Source organism: Scyliorhinus canicula, chromosome 14 (assembly GCF_902713615.1).
Source record: "Scyliorhinus canicula chromosome 14, sScyCan1.1, whole genome shotgun sequence".
Taxonomy (NCBI): Eukaryota; Metazoa; Chordata; class Chondrichthyes; order Carcharhiniformes; family Scyliorhinidae; genus Scyliorhinus; species Scyliorhinus canicula.
This window is the reverse complement of record NC_052159.1, coordinates 43,028,251-43,046,568: the sequence shown is the minus strand read 5'-3', so window position 1 is coordinate 43,046,568 and position 18,318 is coordinate 43,028,251. Positions and strand designations below refer to the sequence as shown.

At 45.9% G+C, this 18,318-nt stretch overlaps 1 protein-coding gene across 2 annotated transcripts in view; it reads left to right on the top strand.

The window, feature by feature from the left end:
- LOC119977745 (relaxin receptor 2-like) overlaps positions 1-17,575 on the top strand; it is a 185,506-nt gene extending 167,931 nt beyond the window's left edge. For both annotated transcript variants that reach the window (XM_038818950.1, XM_038818949.1), the window contains one exon: positions 17,180-17,575. In XM_038818950.1, the coding sequence (XP_038674878.1) occupies positions 17,180-17,427 (248 nt within the window). In that variant the 3' untranslated portion in view covers positions 17,428-17,575. The remainder of the gene's footprint in view (positions 1-17,179) is intronic.
- Positions 17,576-18,318: the final 743 nt, after the last annotated feature.

Genomic DNA, 18,318 nt, shown 5'->3' with positions numbered 1-18,318 from the left:
CAAATCCTAACCTTCCAGCCCCTCCGGGAGGCCCAGAATCCGTAGGTTTTCTCCGACGGGAGCAGTTCTCCATCTCTTCCATCCTCGCTAACCACTTCTTGTGGAGTGCCTCGTGTGACTCCACCTTCACTGCCAGGCCCAGGAGTTTGTCCTCGCTCTCTGAGGCCTTTTGCCGTAGCTCTCGGATCTCCGCACCCTGAGCCGTCTGAGTCGCCGTGAGCTTGTCCAGCGAGGCCTTAAACGGTTCCAGGATCTCGGCCTTCAGCTCTCTGAAGCAGCGATGGAGCAGCTACTGCTGCTCCTGCGCCCACTGCTGCCACGCTGCTGGTTCCCCGCCCGCCGCCATCTTGCCTTTCCTGCCTCGCACCTTTCTCTGCTCCAAAGACGATTTTTTTGACCGCTCCGCTCCTGGTCCAGTCCATCCACTGGCAGATAACCTTAGTGGAAGTGTTCCCACACGGGGAAAAGTCCAACCAGCACCACTACGGGCCCTTAAAAGAGCCCAAAAGACCAAAAATAGCAGGAGCTACCGAACGTGCGGCTTAGCTCCACATCAGCGCAACCGGAAGTCCTCTGACTCCAAAATTAAAGGGCTCGCAATACCAGAGAAATAATGAAGACAGGTGGAGGAATGCCAGATCTGAAAACCCTGACGGCCACTGAGGTTGAGGCACTTGACTTTGCAGAAGAACAAGGCTGCTGGGCCTTTGCTGAGAGATCAAAATGGTGGCCGATGTCAATGAGGGCACCTAGAATGTGGTGAATACCTACAGGCAGAAAGTGGTAGGTATCGAAGGGACAAATGAATGGGAAGGCATAAGACCTAATAGTTTGTGTGTTCCCATGCAGGTATCCTCAATCCGGAGGAACAGATTACTACTTAAACAGAGATCCTGCCATCCATTTTTGGGGAGGAGGGTGTCCAAGTCTCAGAGAATGCAGTTACACATCTTTCTCTTGAACCCTTCACCAGCACAAATACTTTCACCTTGGTGGATATGTGTGTAATCGCAAATGGATTTGGAATCACAACCTGGTGAGCACCTCACAGACACACAGGAACAGCTGATGGAGGCTCTGATAGATGAAGGCCCTGACAGTCAGAGAATGTTGGAGGCTTGGCCCATGCTGAGCACCAGGATAATCACAGAACCTGCTGGAATTACAGCATAGAACAGGGGAACACCTGGCAGAGCTGCAAGACGATATGCTCAGCAATGTGTGGACGATGGAGGAGTCCATCTAGGCCATGTTATGCCAAATCTTAGGTATGAGCACATGATTTCCTTCACGATCAGGTCGACAACTGTCGCAGAGAGCTAGATCCAACCGTCCTCTCTGTAGCTGCCAGGTATGCAAGCAGGTATCATCATTTTGGTCAAGAGTTCTGGGCCTCAGTGGCCAGGGGAGTGGAGTCCCCTCCAGGTGCCCCTCAATCTCCAGTAGAGAAGAAGGTGCCATTGTGCATCGAGAGGGAAGAGGTGGTGTATCTGCCAAATCTGGGAGCTCTGAGGGAGAAATGTGCTGCTCAGTTCCTCTGACAGTGACCCAACTGCCTCCAGGGGGAGCAGATACAAAGGAGACTTCTACACTGATGCAAGAGCCCTTCTGACTGTCAGGCCCTCAGGACAGCTGCCAAGGTCATCTCAAGCCATGGAGCATTGTGCCCAGCAGCCTGTCTCCACCTCAGAGCACTTAGTAGTTTATGAGGAAAATAATTCTGACCTCTAGGGTGGTGCAGGTGTTTATATATTTCATGCTAATTATAGTTGAACATTACTTATCCGAAATTCCGAAAACTGAAAACTCTTGAAAACCGCACTATTTTTTGAGCGCCGACGTGACGTCACAAGTGGTAAATCCCACAAGCGGGCGATGTGCAGTTCCCAATGTTCCGCACATACGCAGTTCCCAACGCGCTGCATAGTATATTCCGAAATCCAAAAAATTCCAAAATCCGATATACACTCGGCCCCAAGCATTTTGGATAAGGGATTTTCAACCTTTAATCGTTCCTGTGTTTCATTAAATGTTTCTGCACCTGTTCATGCACCCTTTATTTACTGTCTTACGGCTTCTGATTGGCTCTGACAAACCTTGGACCCTTACCTATGTGTGAGTATTGTTGAAGGCAGAGTGTAACCGCGTCCATGTATGGGACGCTGGACATGGAGAGGCTGATCAATGGATGGTGGTAAGTAATATGCCCAATGAGCCGTGGGGAGATGAGGTGGTGCTGGTGTGTGGCAGGCAGCTCAGGGACCAGATGTTTGCAGGAAACAGCTGTGAATAATATTTTTGCAAGCATTCCTAGCATGTATCTCCAAGGTTCTGGTTTCTGGTACAAATGGCTTATGTTGCTGTCCTGCCTTCTCCTCGACAGTCCCCCCCATCAGAAGTCTCCTCCATTAGTCTGCATATAAGGCCTCATTGTTCTGCTGCACTAGGTTGTGAAAAGACCAGAAAATCACGGGAGAGGCCAAAATTGAGAACCATGCCGGGCACCTCTCTGTTTATGATCCAATAGGCCTGCCCCCATTGGCAAGATCAGGATTCTGCCAATGAGGAAACCATTGTGGAGAGAAACCAATAATCACCACTTAAGCCAAATCTACATACAATTGATGGGAGTGACCCCCTATCTAACAGCCCCTGGTGACCTAATAATAAAAATAATCTTTATTAGTGTCAAAAGTATGCTTACATTAACATTGCAATGAAGTTACCGTGAAAACCCTACTCGGGGCTGGTTTACCACAGGGCTAAACCGCTGGCTTTGAAAGCAGACCAAGGCAGGCCAGCAGCATAGTTCAATTCCCATACCAGCCTCCCCGAACAGGTGCAAGAATGTGGCAACGAGGGGTTTTTCATTGTAACTTCATTTGAAGCCTACTTGTGACAATAAGCGATTTTCATTTCATTTCAAAACCCTCTAGTTGCCACACTCTGGCGACTGTTCGGGTATGCCTCTGGAGAAAAGAGTCTGCCTCATTTGGTGTGTTGAAGAATTGGTCTTAAGAACAAAGAAAATTACAGCACAGGAACAGGCCCTTGGGCCCTCCCAGCCTGTGCCGATCCAGATCATTTATCTAAACCTGTCGCCTATTTTCCAAGGATCTACTTGCAGCACGGTAGCACAAGTGGATAGCACTGTGGCTTCACAGCACCAGGGTCCCGGGTTCGATTCCCCGCTGGGTCACTGTGCGGAATTTGCACGTTCTCCCCGTGTCTGTGTGGGTTTCCGTGTCTGTGTGGGTTTCCTCCAGGTGCGCCCGTTTCCTCCCACAGTCCAAAGACATGCAGGTTAGGTGGATTGGCCATGAAAAATTGCCCTTAGTGACCAAAAAAAAACGTTAGGAGGGGTTATTGGGTTACGGGGATAGGGTGGAAGTGAGGGCTTAAATGGGTCAGTGCAGACTCGATGGGCTGAATGTTATCTGTCTGTGTCTACTTCCCTCTGTTCCCCGCCCATTCATATATCTGTCTAGATGCATCTTAAATGATGCTATCGTACCTGCCTCTACCACCTCCGCAGGAAAAGCGTTCCAGGCACCCACCACCCTCTGCATAAAAAGCTTTCCACGCACATCTCCCTTAAACTTTCCCCATCTCATCTTGAAATCGTGACCCCTTGTAATTGACACCCCCATCTTGGAAAAAGCTTGTTGCTATCCACCCTGTCCATATCTCTCATAATTTTGAAGACCTCAATCAGGTCCCCCCTCAACCTCCATCTTTCCAGCGAAAACAATCCTAATCTACTCAACCTTCCTTCATAGCCAGCACTCTCCATACCAGGCAACATCCTGGTGAACCTCCTCTGCACCCTCTCTAAAGCATCCACATCCTTCTGGTAATGTGGCGACCAGAACTGCATGCAGTATTCCAAATATGGCCTAACCAAAGTCCTATACAACTGTAACATGACTTGCCGACTCTTGTACTCAATACCCTGTCCGATGAAGGCAAGCATGCTGTATGCCTTCTTGACCACTCTATCGACCTGCGTTGCCACCTTCAGGGTACAATGGACCTGAACTCCCAGATCTCTCTGTACATCAATTTTTCCCAGGACTCTTCCATTGACCGTATCTTGAATTGGATCTTCCAAAATGCATCACCTCGCATTTGCCTGGATTGAACTCCATCTGCCATTTCTCTGCCCAACTCTCCAATCTATCTATATTTTGCTGTATTCTCCGACATTCCCCTGCAACTCCACCAATCTTAGTATCATCTGCAAACTTGCTAATCAGACCACCTATAGCTTCGTCCAGATCATTTATGTATATCACAAACAATAGTGATCCGAGCATGGATCCCTGTGGAACACCATTAGTCACCCTTCTCCATTTTGAGACACTCCCTTCCACCACTACTCTCTGTTTCCTGTTGCCCAGCCAGTTCTTTATCTATCTAGCTAGTTCACCCTGGACCCCATGCAACTTCACTTTTTCCATCAACCTGCCATGGGAAACTTTATCAAACGCCTTACTGAAGTCCATGTATATGACATTGACAGCCCTTCCCTCTCATCAATTAACTTTGTCACTTCCTCAAAGACTTGTCTTTTCCATTGAGAGTTGAAGATGGGCAGGGTGTATCATCCAAATGACAATTCCTTTTTTGTACAGTGTAGGCTTGATGCTGTTGAATGCAGCTCGTTGCTTAGCTGGGTCCCCGCTCATATCATGATATATCTTTTTTTGATCATCATACTTCAGGAAAGATGTGAGGAACCTTGAGAGAGTGCAGAGGAGATTTACCAGAATGGTTCCAGGGGATGGTGCATTTTAGCTACAAGGTTAAGGTACAGAAGCTGGGTTTGTTTTCCTTGGACCAAAATACATTGAAAGGAGATTTGATTGAGCTGTACAAGATTATTACATGTTTGGAATAGGTAGATAAGAAAAATCTGTTCCCATTAGTTGATGCTATAGTGATAGGGGACACAGTATTAAATTTTGTTTCGAAGAGATACAGAAGTGATCATGGGAAAACCTTTTTATTCAGTTACCATGACCACGAATCCACTGCACATTAGGCTGGTGGAAGCAGAGGTGATTAACAATTTCAAAAGGAAATAAGATGGTACATGGAAGAAATAAACTTGCAGGGCTACAGGGCTAGAATAAGAGTGTGACACTGATTAGTTTGCTGTACAAAGAGCCAGCATAGAATTGATGGATGGAGTAACCTCCTCCTGTGCCGTAAATTACTCTATGGGTGGAATTCTCCATTTGTTTGCATTGATGGGCAGTTCTGGTAGTGTCCTTCCCACCAGCTGGAATGATCTGTACTACTTGGAACCTCAGAGAGACTTGGGTGTGCTAGTGCATGAGTCACAGAAGGTTGGTTTACAAGTGCAACAGGTGATTAAGAAGGCAAATGGAATTTTGTCCTTCATTGCTAGAGGGATGGAGTTTAAGACTAGGGAGGTTATGTTGCAATTGTATAAAGTGTTAGTGCGGCCACACCTGGAGTATTGTGTTCAGTTTTGGTCTCCTTACTTGAGAAAGGACGTACTGGCGCTGGAGGGTGTGCAGAGGAGATTCACTAGGTTAATCCCAGAGCTGAAGGGGTTGGATTATGAGGAGAGGTTGAGTAGACTGGGACTGTACTCATTGGAATTTAGAAGGATGAGGGGGGATCTTATAGAAACATTTAAAATTATGAAGGGAATAGATAGGATAGATGCGGGCAGGTTGTTTCCACTGGCGGGTGACAGCAGAACTAGGGGACATAGCCTCAAAATAAGGGGAAGTAGATTTAGGACTGAGTTTAGGAGGAACTTCTTCACCCAAAGGGTTGTGAATCTATGGAATTCCTTGCCCAGTGAAGCAGTTGAGGCTCCTTCATTACATGTTTTTAAGGTAAAGATAGATAGTTTTTTGAAGAATAAAGGGATTAAGGGTTATGGTGTTCGGGCCGGAAAGTGGAGCTGAGTCCACAAAAGATCAGCCATGATCTAATTGAATGGCGGAGCAGGCTCGAGGGGCCAGATGGCCTACTCCTGCTCCTAGTTCTTATGTTCTTATGATTAAGCATTAACAAGTACGTCTCCGAATCACCTGGCGTGTCGGGAATTGATTCATCCACCATCACCTAGTGGGTTTGATGGTCCCAGCACCATATTTAAATGTCAGTTTAACACACTCACATCACTCTCTCCAGCCCACATTTGTCAGGGGACTGATCAGCTTGCATCCAGCCACAAGCAAAAGACCACCTTATGAAAGTGAAGGCAGCATCCCATTTCAGTCACCAGCCCCTCAAAGCCTTGGTGTAAGAAGTCCGGGTGCAGAGGTATGCCCTCTACCCAAGGGATGGCTTCAGGAATCACCTAAACATCACCTCTCTGACCTGGAAGGCCAACACCCAGAAGGTTAGTGCAGCTGGCAACAAAACTAGAAGTTCAATATAATGCAGAAATGCATGTATGATTTCATTCGCTCTGCCTGCGTAATTCCTGTCTCAAATCCCATCATGACATCATGTACACAAACTGCTACTATCTTCACGGATCTCACACATCCATTTGTGGGGAACACTCTCATTTTCTCATGACACTTTCACATTACCACCATCCCATCAGTCATGTTGTTCGCACTCTATTCTTTGTCCCTTTTGGGGAGGGCTCACCACACACAGAGGACATGCAATTAATCTTCTGCTCCAGCCCCCTGATCACATGTCTTCTGAGCATTATCCAAGCAGCAGCCTGAACCCCAGCATGACTGAGGATGAGGTGGCTTATGGCCATCCATCACAACACTTATCCACACCCTCCGTCAGCACAGAGACTGACAACTCAGTGGGGCATCATTCTAGATGAAGCTTGGGGTCACTTTCATGACTCACATCTGGTGTTAAATCAACTATCATGGAATAGCATTTGGCAGCTTCAACTTCAGTAGTGAATTGATTTTTGAGCCGTTCTGCCATTATAGAGATGAAGTCACCAGAAAGTTCTATGCATTAAAAGGTTGGTCGACCCTGAGCCGCAATATTGATAACTTTTCAAATGCTCTTTGAGAAGCTCATAAAATTCACAGATATTCAAGGCAGGCTAAAATATTACCTATTCAAGTTGACCCTGATGATTTATCATGTCCTCTTAGAGATAGTTCCAAGGGAGACAGCAGTTTGACTGTGGCACCAACACATCTCAGCACTTTCCCCCAGTAAGAACACTCCATTTCAAACTGGGCTAATAACGCAGAATTAATTCTTCCAAATAATTAACATCTTTGAACGAATACGCACATAGTCCGATTATGATTTTTGGAAGTTTCATGGTCGGCAATATCTCTTCCAACATTTCTCCAGTTAGATTACCCAGCAGCAAATGATTGTTTCCCTTTATTAGGATCAGGGAATAATTTGCACTTAGATGTTTCCCAAAAAAATTATCCAATTTCTCAAATGTTCCATTTTACCTGTTTTCTGATCTATTTTATTATAAAATATTCAATCATACCCAGTGGAACAGATCTTGGCCATAAGGCAGTGTCTTCAGGGTAGGTTTCTTCCCCCACTTCAGCAGCAGAAGAACAATGAGCTTGAGCAGTATTTCATAGATCGATTCCCATTTCAGATTCTACATCTTGTTTAATGTTTTCAGGAGATTTATGTCTCCAGAAATCGGCTGGTCGGTGTCATCAGACAAGGCACCAAAACCTTTTGTGGATGTTGTTGTTGAGGAGGAATGTGCAGTTTGGGCACTGCATACTTCAAACCTTTTAAAGTAAAGTGCCAAACTGTCTTTTTGCCTAGCTTCACTCTCTTGTCTCGCCTTCAATTTCCTGCATTTTTGACTTCTAGATTCATAGGCTGGGTTTTTCCGACCCTGCGTCGGGCAGATAATCCCCGGGGGGGGGGGGGGGGGGCGTGAATCCCACCCCAACACCGACTTCCCTATTCTCTGGCACCGCTCTTCGGGCGCCCGTGGGATTCCCCGGGGGCTGTTGACAGCGGCCCCCCCCGCCGATTCTCCAGGCCCCAATGGGCCGAGTGGCCGACGTGTTTGGCCGAGTCCCCTTGGTGTGGATTACTCACCTCCCACATGGCGGGACCTGGAAGGTAAGTGCGCGGGCGCCGTTCTGGAGGGGGTCGGGGGATCCGACCCCGGGGCGGGGCACCACGGTGGCCTGGCCCGCAATCGGGGCCTACCGAACGGCGGGAGGGCTGGTTCCGTGGGGGCCTACTTTACTCCGCTCCGTGCCCCTGTAGGGGTCGGCCATATTGCCCTGGGGCCGTCACGGAGAAGGGAACCCCGCACATGTGCGGAAATACGCCGGCTGTTCCGCGCATGCACGGAAATACGCGAGCCGTTCCGCGCATGCGTGGAAATACGCTGGCTGTTCCACACATGCACAAACTCGTGTGGGCTGTTTGGCGCCGTCTGGAGCTGCGGGAACCACACCAGTGGCAACCTGGCCCCCTAGAAAGGGAGAATTCCTCACTTTCGGGGGCCGTTGACTCCGGAGTGGTTTGCGCCATTTTTGACGCCGGCGTGTGGACATAGCCCCATTATTGGAGAATCTCACCTGTGGTGATTGTATATCTGGGTAGATGCAATACAACTGAGCAAGCACTAGAGGGAACACGGGAGAGCTATGAATACAGACGAACAGGAAGTTAGGACACACTTCACAGGAACGGGAGCTGGTAGCAAGACAGACTAGCAGCATAGATGTAACTTTAAGTTAAGCACTGAAGAGAGAACAAACTCACAATAAAGCATCTACTTCAACTTTAAGACTACGAGCTTTATTAAGACACAAGGAGCAACACACCACCCATGGTGTCTCCTCACATTGACTGGGGATGATTAGCCTTGATTTCAACGATTCACAGATAAGTCTTCAGAATCTTCTGTCAAGTGAAACACCCTTAAGAAAAAGCAGCAGAATGTCTCAGCTGCTCAAAAGCAGTGAAGAATTAAACAAAGCTTACGGGAACCAGATGGAACGGCAACTGTGGGGGTCTCTCAGGGAATCAGAGTCAGGGTGGCACCCTGGCATGGCAGGTGCCACGTGGACACCCTGGCACTGTCAGCCTGGCACCCTGTTAGTGCCAAGTTGCCAGTCTGGGTCTGTCAGCTGGCAGGAGCATTGCCAGGTCGCCAGTCTGGCACTGCCAGGGTACCCAGGTGGGTCTGTCAGCTGGCAGGAGCATTGCCAGGGTGCCAGGCTGGCAGTGCCAAGGGACTTTTTTCTCACCATGGGGATCAGCCCTGTTTGTTTGCAGGGGAGTGCTGGGGGGCCTGAGGACCCCTTGGTGCTTTTGGGGGAGTTCGGGGTTCGTGTCGGGGGGGGGGGGGGGGGGGGGGGGATCAAGAGATTGGGACGCCATTTAAAAATGTCTTGCTGGAACTCCTGAGTGCAAAAAACGGGACTAAGTGCGTCCTCATTGGGGAGTTCCCCGCTGAGGCCAGGTATCTATCCAGATGGGTGTTCATAGCATGTTTTTTCTGAACACTTCAAGCACCGGGAAATACCTGGCTAATTGTGCTCACTAAGGGACTCTGTAGATTGTACCCATGGACTACAAACATTCAGGCTGTTGTAATCTTCAACTATACAAAGAACTGTCTGTGAGCACTTGATAGTGACTCTTAAGTATTCTTTCAAAATGTTAGACAGATATTCTATCAGTTACTTGAAGAATTGCAGGTCTGCTGACACACAATTGCTTTAAAAGGTTTCCTTACAATGTGGTGCCTGTGTACATTTTGAGGAGAGGTAATAGTGAATGGATTATTGCTTTCTGCCATGATGCCTCACTCTATAGCCTTTGCTGCTCATCAGCTTTATCCATTATATTAGAGTACATAGGTATATGCCCATTGGATGTTTCATACCTGCTGCTCAAACGTTTTAACATGTTGGGCAATTCAGGGTCTGAAATGTCTAGGATGCAGTGGGATTGACTAAAGCTTATTAATGTATAAAACAGGTTGCACTGAACTGATGTTCTTAAAAAATTACTAGCAAGCTTGTAAACTTTAATTTTTCATGGATGTGAATGAAGGCCAGCATTTATTGCTCATCCCTAATTGCCCTTGAGATGGCGGTGAGCTGCATTCTTGCACTGCTGCAGTTCAAATGATGTAGGCACATCTACTATGCTGTTAGGAAGGGAGTTCCAGGATTTTGGCCCAGCAACAGTGAAGGAATGGCACGGATAGAGTAAAAAAAATGATCGGTTCAGAGAGGAATTTGCAGGTGGTGGTGTTCCCGTGCATCTGCTACCATTTTTAAAAATTGTCATTACAGTATTCACATATTTATGGTGATAAACACAAGGAAATTTCAAGCCTCTATTTCCTCACGTTTGAAACAGCTTTATTTTTACACTCTATAAAGCTTCAGGGTTTTTTATGTTTTGTTTTTGTCATTTCTTTGTCCTAATCCCCTTTTCTTAAAGATTCCAGTCATTCGTCGCCTAAAAATGACATATAGTACACACTTGATTCTGTATCCTGATATTGCTTTTGAAAGATTTTGATGATTATCTAACCAAAATGACTCTTTCATTAATACTTTCTTTGTCTGATACAGTCCCCAGCAAACATATTGTGCTGAATTTGATTTGCCTGCTATTTGTATTTGAAAGATTATTATAAATCTTTATTGTTTGTTTCCTTATATAGTACTACAGTACTATATACTGTATAGTATATAGTTATTTTCACACTTTTTTTTCTACGTCACTTAATAAAACTGTTCATTAAGCTAAGATGTTGAACCCTTTTGTTGTTCATGGAACATCGGCATTAATGAAAAGGCCAACATTTATTTCCTTTTTTTTTTATAAATTTAGATTACCCAATTATTTTTTCCAATTAAGGGGCAATTTAGCGTGGCCAATCCACCTACTCTGCACATTTTTGGGTTGTGGGGGCGAAACCCACGCAGACACGGGGAGAATGTGAAAACTCCACACGGACTGTGACCCAGAGCCGGGATCGAACCTGGGACCTCAGCGCCGTGAGGCGATTGTGCTAACCACTAGGCCACCGTGCTGCCCCCAACATTTATTTCCTATCCTTAATTGCACTTTAGAAGATGATAGTGAGTTGCCTTGTTGAATCTCTGCAGTCCATGTGGTAGAGATACTACCAAAGTGCTATTTTTATTTATTCGTTCATGGGACATGGATGTCACAGGCTGGGCATTTATTGCCCATCCCTAATTGCCTTTGATGGGGCATTTAAGGCACAACCACGTTACTGTGGATCTGGAGCCAAAAGTAGGCCAGACCAGGTAACGATGGCAGATTTCCTTCCCTATAGGACATTAGTGAACCAGATGAGTTTTTGTGACAATTGACAATGCTTTCATGGTCATCATTTTTTTTAAATTGCAGATCTTTATTGAATTCAAATTGCACCATCTGCAGTGGCAGGATTTGAACTTGTGAACTTGTGTCCGCGGAGCATTACTCTAGGTCTCCAGCTTACTAGTCCAGTGACAATACTACTATGCTACCGCCTCCCCCTGTGGTAGGGACTTCCATTGTTATGTCTTGTCGCTCCCAGTCGTTCAAAATATTCATACCTTTAGACAGAAATGATGGAGCTTATTTTTGAAGTGTTTTTTCCAGATCTCATGTGCTGCACAATAATACAATGTTGCTTTGTTACATTGGCTGTAGTATAGTAGTGAGTGATGTGGCATTCAGGATAAACAACATGTGCACGACAATATTCCTAAATTTCTTTGGACCAATATAACAATATAACATCCATGGTTTTGACCCAACAACAATTAAGTCTTACACAATACTCACTTATTCAGTAAAAAAGGTGACATGTTGTTTTCTGTGTGAGCAAGGGGAACTGAAGCTGTAAAATCTCACCATAGAATTATTTAAAGAGGTAACAAAAATGTATGTAGTTTTCAAATGACATCTTAGTATGTGAAACTCTTTATTAGAAAATAATTTTTAAAAGTCTGAAACTTGAAAGCTGGCCCTGATCTTGCATTTTTGAAGTACTGTGTTCACAATTTCTTCAAACACCATGGGCCTTGTTGCATCCGACTCAGGACATGACGAGGCTGTTAAATCTCGCGGGAGGCCTCTCACGAGATCTGCAACACTTGGGACTCCTTGCGAGATCCAATGAGATCTCATGAGACATTGCAATCTGGATCTCGCCCTCACTGGGCAGAACCCATATTTAAGTGAGCAGTTAGGCTCAGTTAAATATGTCCGCGCCGTATTCTCCCAAGATCCAGGCTGGCAAAGACACTGCCAGAATACTAGGTTGGCAGTGCCAAGGTGCCCGGTGTCAGGTTGGCACTTCCAGATATGGGGCCGGGGGGGGGTGTCTTGCCCTTTTAAGGTGGGGCTCGAAGACCCCCTAACAGGTAGGTTGGGGTGTTGGGGGAGGTCCGGAGGCTATGGTGGGGGTCCAGAGATTGAGGAGATCAGGATGGTATTTAAGTGAGGCCAAAAAAAAAGTGCCGTTTGATAGAGGGATCATTCTCGCGCTGCAGGCACTGAGAAACAGCCTGTTAAACCCAAAATGGGAATTTTTTTTCCCCATTAAATTTTGCCCCACATGTTGCTGCAATTGACAAGTAGTTATAAGCTCCAGTCTTTTTGGGTTGTGTGTTTGAATCTCGCTACTGACAACATTTGTGATGCTGTTCACTTCACCGTTCGGTCAAAAATCTCTGCATTAGACAGCATTTTATTAGCTAAGAGTATTAAGCGATATAGTGCAAAAGCAGAATTGAATTGAGATGCAAAACAGCCATTATCTAAGTAGATAACATAGCAGACCCAAGGTGTTGAATGGCCAACTCCAGTTTCTACCTTCGTTATGCTATCCCAACCGCCTTCACAACCAATTGATAACTTTCGAAGGGTACTCACTGTTGCAATATAGAGAAAAGCAACATCTAAATTGCACATAGAAAAGTCCACAACTGGCAATGAAATAAATGGCCAAGTATTCTGTTTGTTTGATGTTGGTTGGGCTATAAATATGGCCAGAGCACATCCCTTAATTATCGTGGACCACAGCACACTTAAGCACACAGGTAGGACTTGATTTAACATCTCATCTAAAAGATAGTGGGCGGGATTCTCCCATTCGGAGACAGAGTGTCCACGCCATCGGAAACGCTATAGCGTTTCACGACGGCGTAAACGTGCCGCTGGGAGTACCGATCTCTGGCCCCTACAGGGGGCCAGCAAGGCGCTGGAGCGGTTCACAGCCTCTGAACCCAGCGCGAACTGTGCGCTGCGGGATCCGTGCATGCGCAATGTAGCCGGCGCCAACCCGCGTGCGTGGTGGCCTCCCTCAACGTGCCGTCCCCGATGCAACATGGCGCGGGAGTTCAGGGGCTGACGCGGAAGAAAATAGGCCCAGGGAGCGAGAGGCCTGCCCAACGATCCGTGGGCCCCGATCGCGGGCCAGGCCCCATCGGAGACCCCCCCCGGGGTCAGAGCCCACCCCCACAGGCCGCCCCCCCAACTCTGTGCGCAGAGTTCCCGCCGGCTGCGACCAGGTGTGGGACTCTGCCTTTTTCGAGCGGCCGCTCAGCCCATTCGGGCCAGAGAATTGGCGACCCGGCTGCGTATAGCGGCCTACAACCAGCGGCGCGCCAAACGCGGAGAATCACGTGCCGGCGTCGGGGCGGCGTGGCCCGGTTGTGGGGATTCTCCGAGCCCGGCCCAGGGCTGGGAGAATCCCGTCCAGTACCTCCAACACTATAGGCTGACTGTAATAGAAGTCTTTCCCAAATGCAAAGTAAAGTATCTCACATTTCCCAAATAGATATACACCTGCCATGGTTTTCTTCATGATCTTGGTCTGTCCACATCCCTTTATAATTTATTTTACCTATCCATATAATTTACTGTGGATGTACAGCTCTATTCTTCTGTCCAAGTTAATGATAAATTTGTTGTAACGCTGCTGACCCAATGCAAATTCTGGGCAACACCATCTGTTGTATCCCACCAATCAGACATAAGCCCTTTGGGCTGGATTTCCATCCTCAAGGTGCGTAGCAGATGTCAGAAAAATTCAAGGCACAATCGTCCACCTCAGGAGCAAGAGCCCCCAAAAATTTATTTTAATTTGACGTGGGTGGGTGCGGGCAGCAGTTGGGCCCGCCAACCCAAGAAAAAGTTTGGAGGCAGCCACAGGGGTTGCCAGGTATGGAGGTTGTTTGTTTAAAAAGTCCACCTTGTTGCTGTAGGACTTAGAATCCATAGAATCCCTACGGTGCAGAAGGAGGCCATTCGACCCATCCCGTCTTCACCGACCCTTCAAACGAGCACTCTACCCATATCCACTCACCCTACCACCATTCACTACCCACGTGACCCCATAACCTAATCTGTACATCCCTGAACACTAAAGGACAATTTAGCATGACCAATTCACTAACCCCTGCACCTTTGGACTGAGGAAGAAAACCGGAGCACCCGGAGGAAACCCACGCAGACATGGGGAGATGTACAAACTCTACACAGACAATGACCAAAGTCGGAATTGAACCCGGATCCCTGGCGCTGTGAGGCTAACTACTTTACTAACCACTGTGCCACCCTAGTCACTCCAGTCATAATAAAAACAGAAATGCCCTCCAGCCCTCATGCTTCACATCCCTTCACTTCCCACACACTCCCTACACCCCAACCATGAATACATAATGAGGCTTGGCTTAGAACCAGAATTCATTAGTCTATTGAAACACTTGAACCCCAGGAAAAATATTGATTGATGAACAACCCTAGCTCTCTGATTTATGCTGTCAATTTCATAATGTTTATTTATACAAAATGAAGAGGATTCAAATGCATTCAGTTTTGGCTATTGATACTTTAAAGGGTCTGAACGATTGACATTGTTAATAGGTTGTAGTAAAAAGGAGGTTTTAAGAAGTGGGAAATTATCAATGAATGCTTGTTTTATAAAACTTCATTTTCACACCCTATTGTCACTGTTGGATTAATGTCACAAATGGTGAATGAACATATAAATGCCATAGCTTGGCAGAGAGGGCACGAGGAGCTATATGAGTTGTTTGGAGGGCATAACTTGACATGGTAACATGAAAAGCCATAGGGGGTGGGTGGTGGGAATACCTTGGTATCGGGGCCATGACAAGGATCTATTGAACTCAAAAGGTTCCCTCACGCAGACTATGTTTCACAACATCACTGAGATGTCAATTGACCACAACTTTTCAAAGAGCTGGCCTGATTACATGGAAATTGCAGAGGACTGGGGATCATGCCCCCCCCCCCCCCCCCCCCCCCCCCCACAAAGGAGCCAGCCATGTAGGAGTTGCTGGGTGTGTACTCATGACCTGAACCAGCCATTAAAAGCCATTCCCGAAAATCATAAACCCCAGGAATGGGGTTGGATATCCCACAAACAGGACCTGCCTGCTATTTTGAAGGGTTCCTGAATCATCCTATGATTTATTTGAGATTCCTATCTACCAAATGAGTATCACCCCAAATTTTAAAGTTATTCTAATTCCATGCACCCTCATTTCGCTGTGCAGAACTTCATCAAATGTCTTCTGGAAGTCCATATAGACAACTTTCATAGAAAAACCCTTTCTATCGTACTGGGGATGATATCTTCAAAAATGCATTTGGGTTATCCAGGACCTTCACATATCTATGCTGACTCTCTTTTATCAACTGGTACTTGCCCAAGTGCTCAGCCATTTGTATCTGATAATATACTCCTGTAACTTCCCCACAATAATTGCTAAACTGCCAGGTCTGCCATGAATTTATTTCTCTTCCCCTCCTTTCTTAAAAAAAATAAATGCCATTTTTAATTTTCCAATCCATCACCAACATTCCTGAATCTAGAGAGCTTTAGAAAATGTTGACAAGTGCACCTGCAATTTCCTTACCTGTTTAATTTTATAGCCAGAGGTTGAAAAAAGGGGAATCTTTCTTTAAAATGTGTTACAAAGGGCACTGGAGCCACTTGCTGGTATAGAATGGTATTACTAAATATTATTTAGCATCGCACCATGAAAATATGTTAACAAACTGATGCAAATGTCCTTCTGTCCTTGAATAAAATGTAATTTTTAAAATAAGATTTTAATTGATGTTCTGCCTCATTCAAAAATATAGATGTGCCTTTGGGTTGGATCTTTAAAGAAATTAGAGGATGATAGACAGTCTCCCTTTGCATCAATATTTGCAAAATTTAGATCGTTTTTTATAATTTTCTAATTATTAGTAGTGTCAGCCATGGCTCAGTGAGCAGCAGCACTCTTACCTCTGAGTTAGAGGATTGCAAGTTCAAGTCCGACTCCATGGGGCAAATTTGGGAGCTTGTGGGCAGGATTCACCGGCTGCGTTCACTCGGCGACTGGAGAATCTCGCCCAAGGTTAATGTATTTTTCCATTGTCGACGTCCTTGCACTGACAAGGCGGAAGAGTCCAGCCCTATGTTCTCCTGCCAGAGGAGAATTGCAACCGATTTACAATCCCCGCAAATCAGGGAGCAATTCCATACCCCTTGCCATGTAAATTTATGCATGGCAGGGAATACGAGGGATTCTTGAGGGAATACCACTATCGGGCCGCCCGTTCAAAACAGTGAAGTCCTCCAGCCAGCCACCGGCAAAATTTATAAACATTGACCACATCGAACGAAGGTAAAGTATATTCTACTCACTCAAGCGTGTGATTGCAATGCACTTACTTCTCTTTAATGTGGTCAATGTTTGTAAACATTGGGGTTTCACCACTTAGAGTCATTGATCCACCAAGGGAAATTAATGATTCAAGGCTGCAGCTGGTCTTTGGGAGCTGTCAATCACAGGTCATTACTAGAAAGTTCTGAATGGCTTGCAGCTGATGGATCTGTGGGGTTGAAGCACAGGTCATGTTCTTCTCCTTTGAGGAATGACCACGTGGAGCCTCCAGGTCATGTTTTACACATGTAATTGTTTTCACTGTCCGTGTCCGGACTGCTCTCCAGCTTCCAGAAAGGGGTCTCTTTTCTGGGCAATGGAGGGCTGTGGGTAGAGGGGTAGGTGTCTGTGGGAAGGGGGGGTTCCACTAGCCAGGGGGTCCTGGGGGTCGCCCTATTCTTGTTTTTTTTAGTATTTCAGTCCACAAATATTGATAAAAGTATAAATGTCCTTTTATTTGTGTTTTCTTGATTTTTCAGGAACAATTACATCATGGGTAGTTATATTCATACTCCCAATAAACAGTGCATTGAACCCAATTCTCTACACGCTCACAACCAGTTTCTTCAGGGAAAAGATGAAAAAATTCCTGTGCAAACATCAAAAAATTAACGGAAAGAACATGTGGACAGAGAGTTCTTCAAGACAGTCAATTTCATCAGTTAAACTTGGATTTTTAAAAAGAGCATCTGCTGCAGAAGATGTAATGAATTCAAGGCATCGCTGACATTTGGAACATTCTTAACATCAAGTATGGAATCATTGTTCAGAAGTACAGATCGGCTCATTAACGGGATTACTAAATACAGTAATTGTTGCTGGTATTTTGAGAGTGTGCCTTCATTACTACAGTTCAAAACCTGCTGGATTTGAAGAGGGCAAGTGTTTTGGTAGTTATGTCACAATTACTACCTGACAATGGTTTATCTTGAAGTTTTATATAAAATGTTGGTGATTGGTACTGTTCCTTTTCTTCGATTATAAATACGTTCTCTAGTAACAACAATAATTTTAAATTCAACTTGGCTATGTTTCGTTATTTTGTGAAATTCTTGCTAAGCTGAGTAGCCAGTGAAAAAGAATTGGAAGCCTGTGGTACAGTTTTTCAATTGTGATATGTTACACCTATTCAGGGTCTTCCTGTGAAATCGGCAGAGTCCGTTAGCAGATTTGAAAATCGGTATTGCAGCCACCGACTACAACGGTGCCATATTATGTGCTTCAACTAAAGTAATTAGTAATCCATGGGGATCACGCCGTATCACCAGCAGGCAGCCTATGATTCACCCAGACTGCCATGACCTCAGAGCTCCTTAATTATGGGTGCCATGGCCTAGTGGTTAGCACAGCTGCCTCACGGCGCTGAGATCCCAGGTTCGATCCCGGCTCTGGGTCACTGTCCGTGTGGAGTTTGCACATTCTCCCCGTATCTGCGTGGGTTTCGCCCCCACAACCCAAAAATGTGCAGTGTAGGTGGATTGGCCACGCTAAATTGCCCCTTAATTGGAAAAAATAATTGGGTAATATAAAAAAAAAATTTTTTAATTATGGGTGCCATATTTGAAGGGATTCCCTGTACATTGTTCACAATCTCTCAGCTTAGGAACGGTGCAAAAAA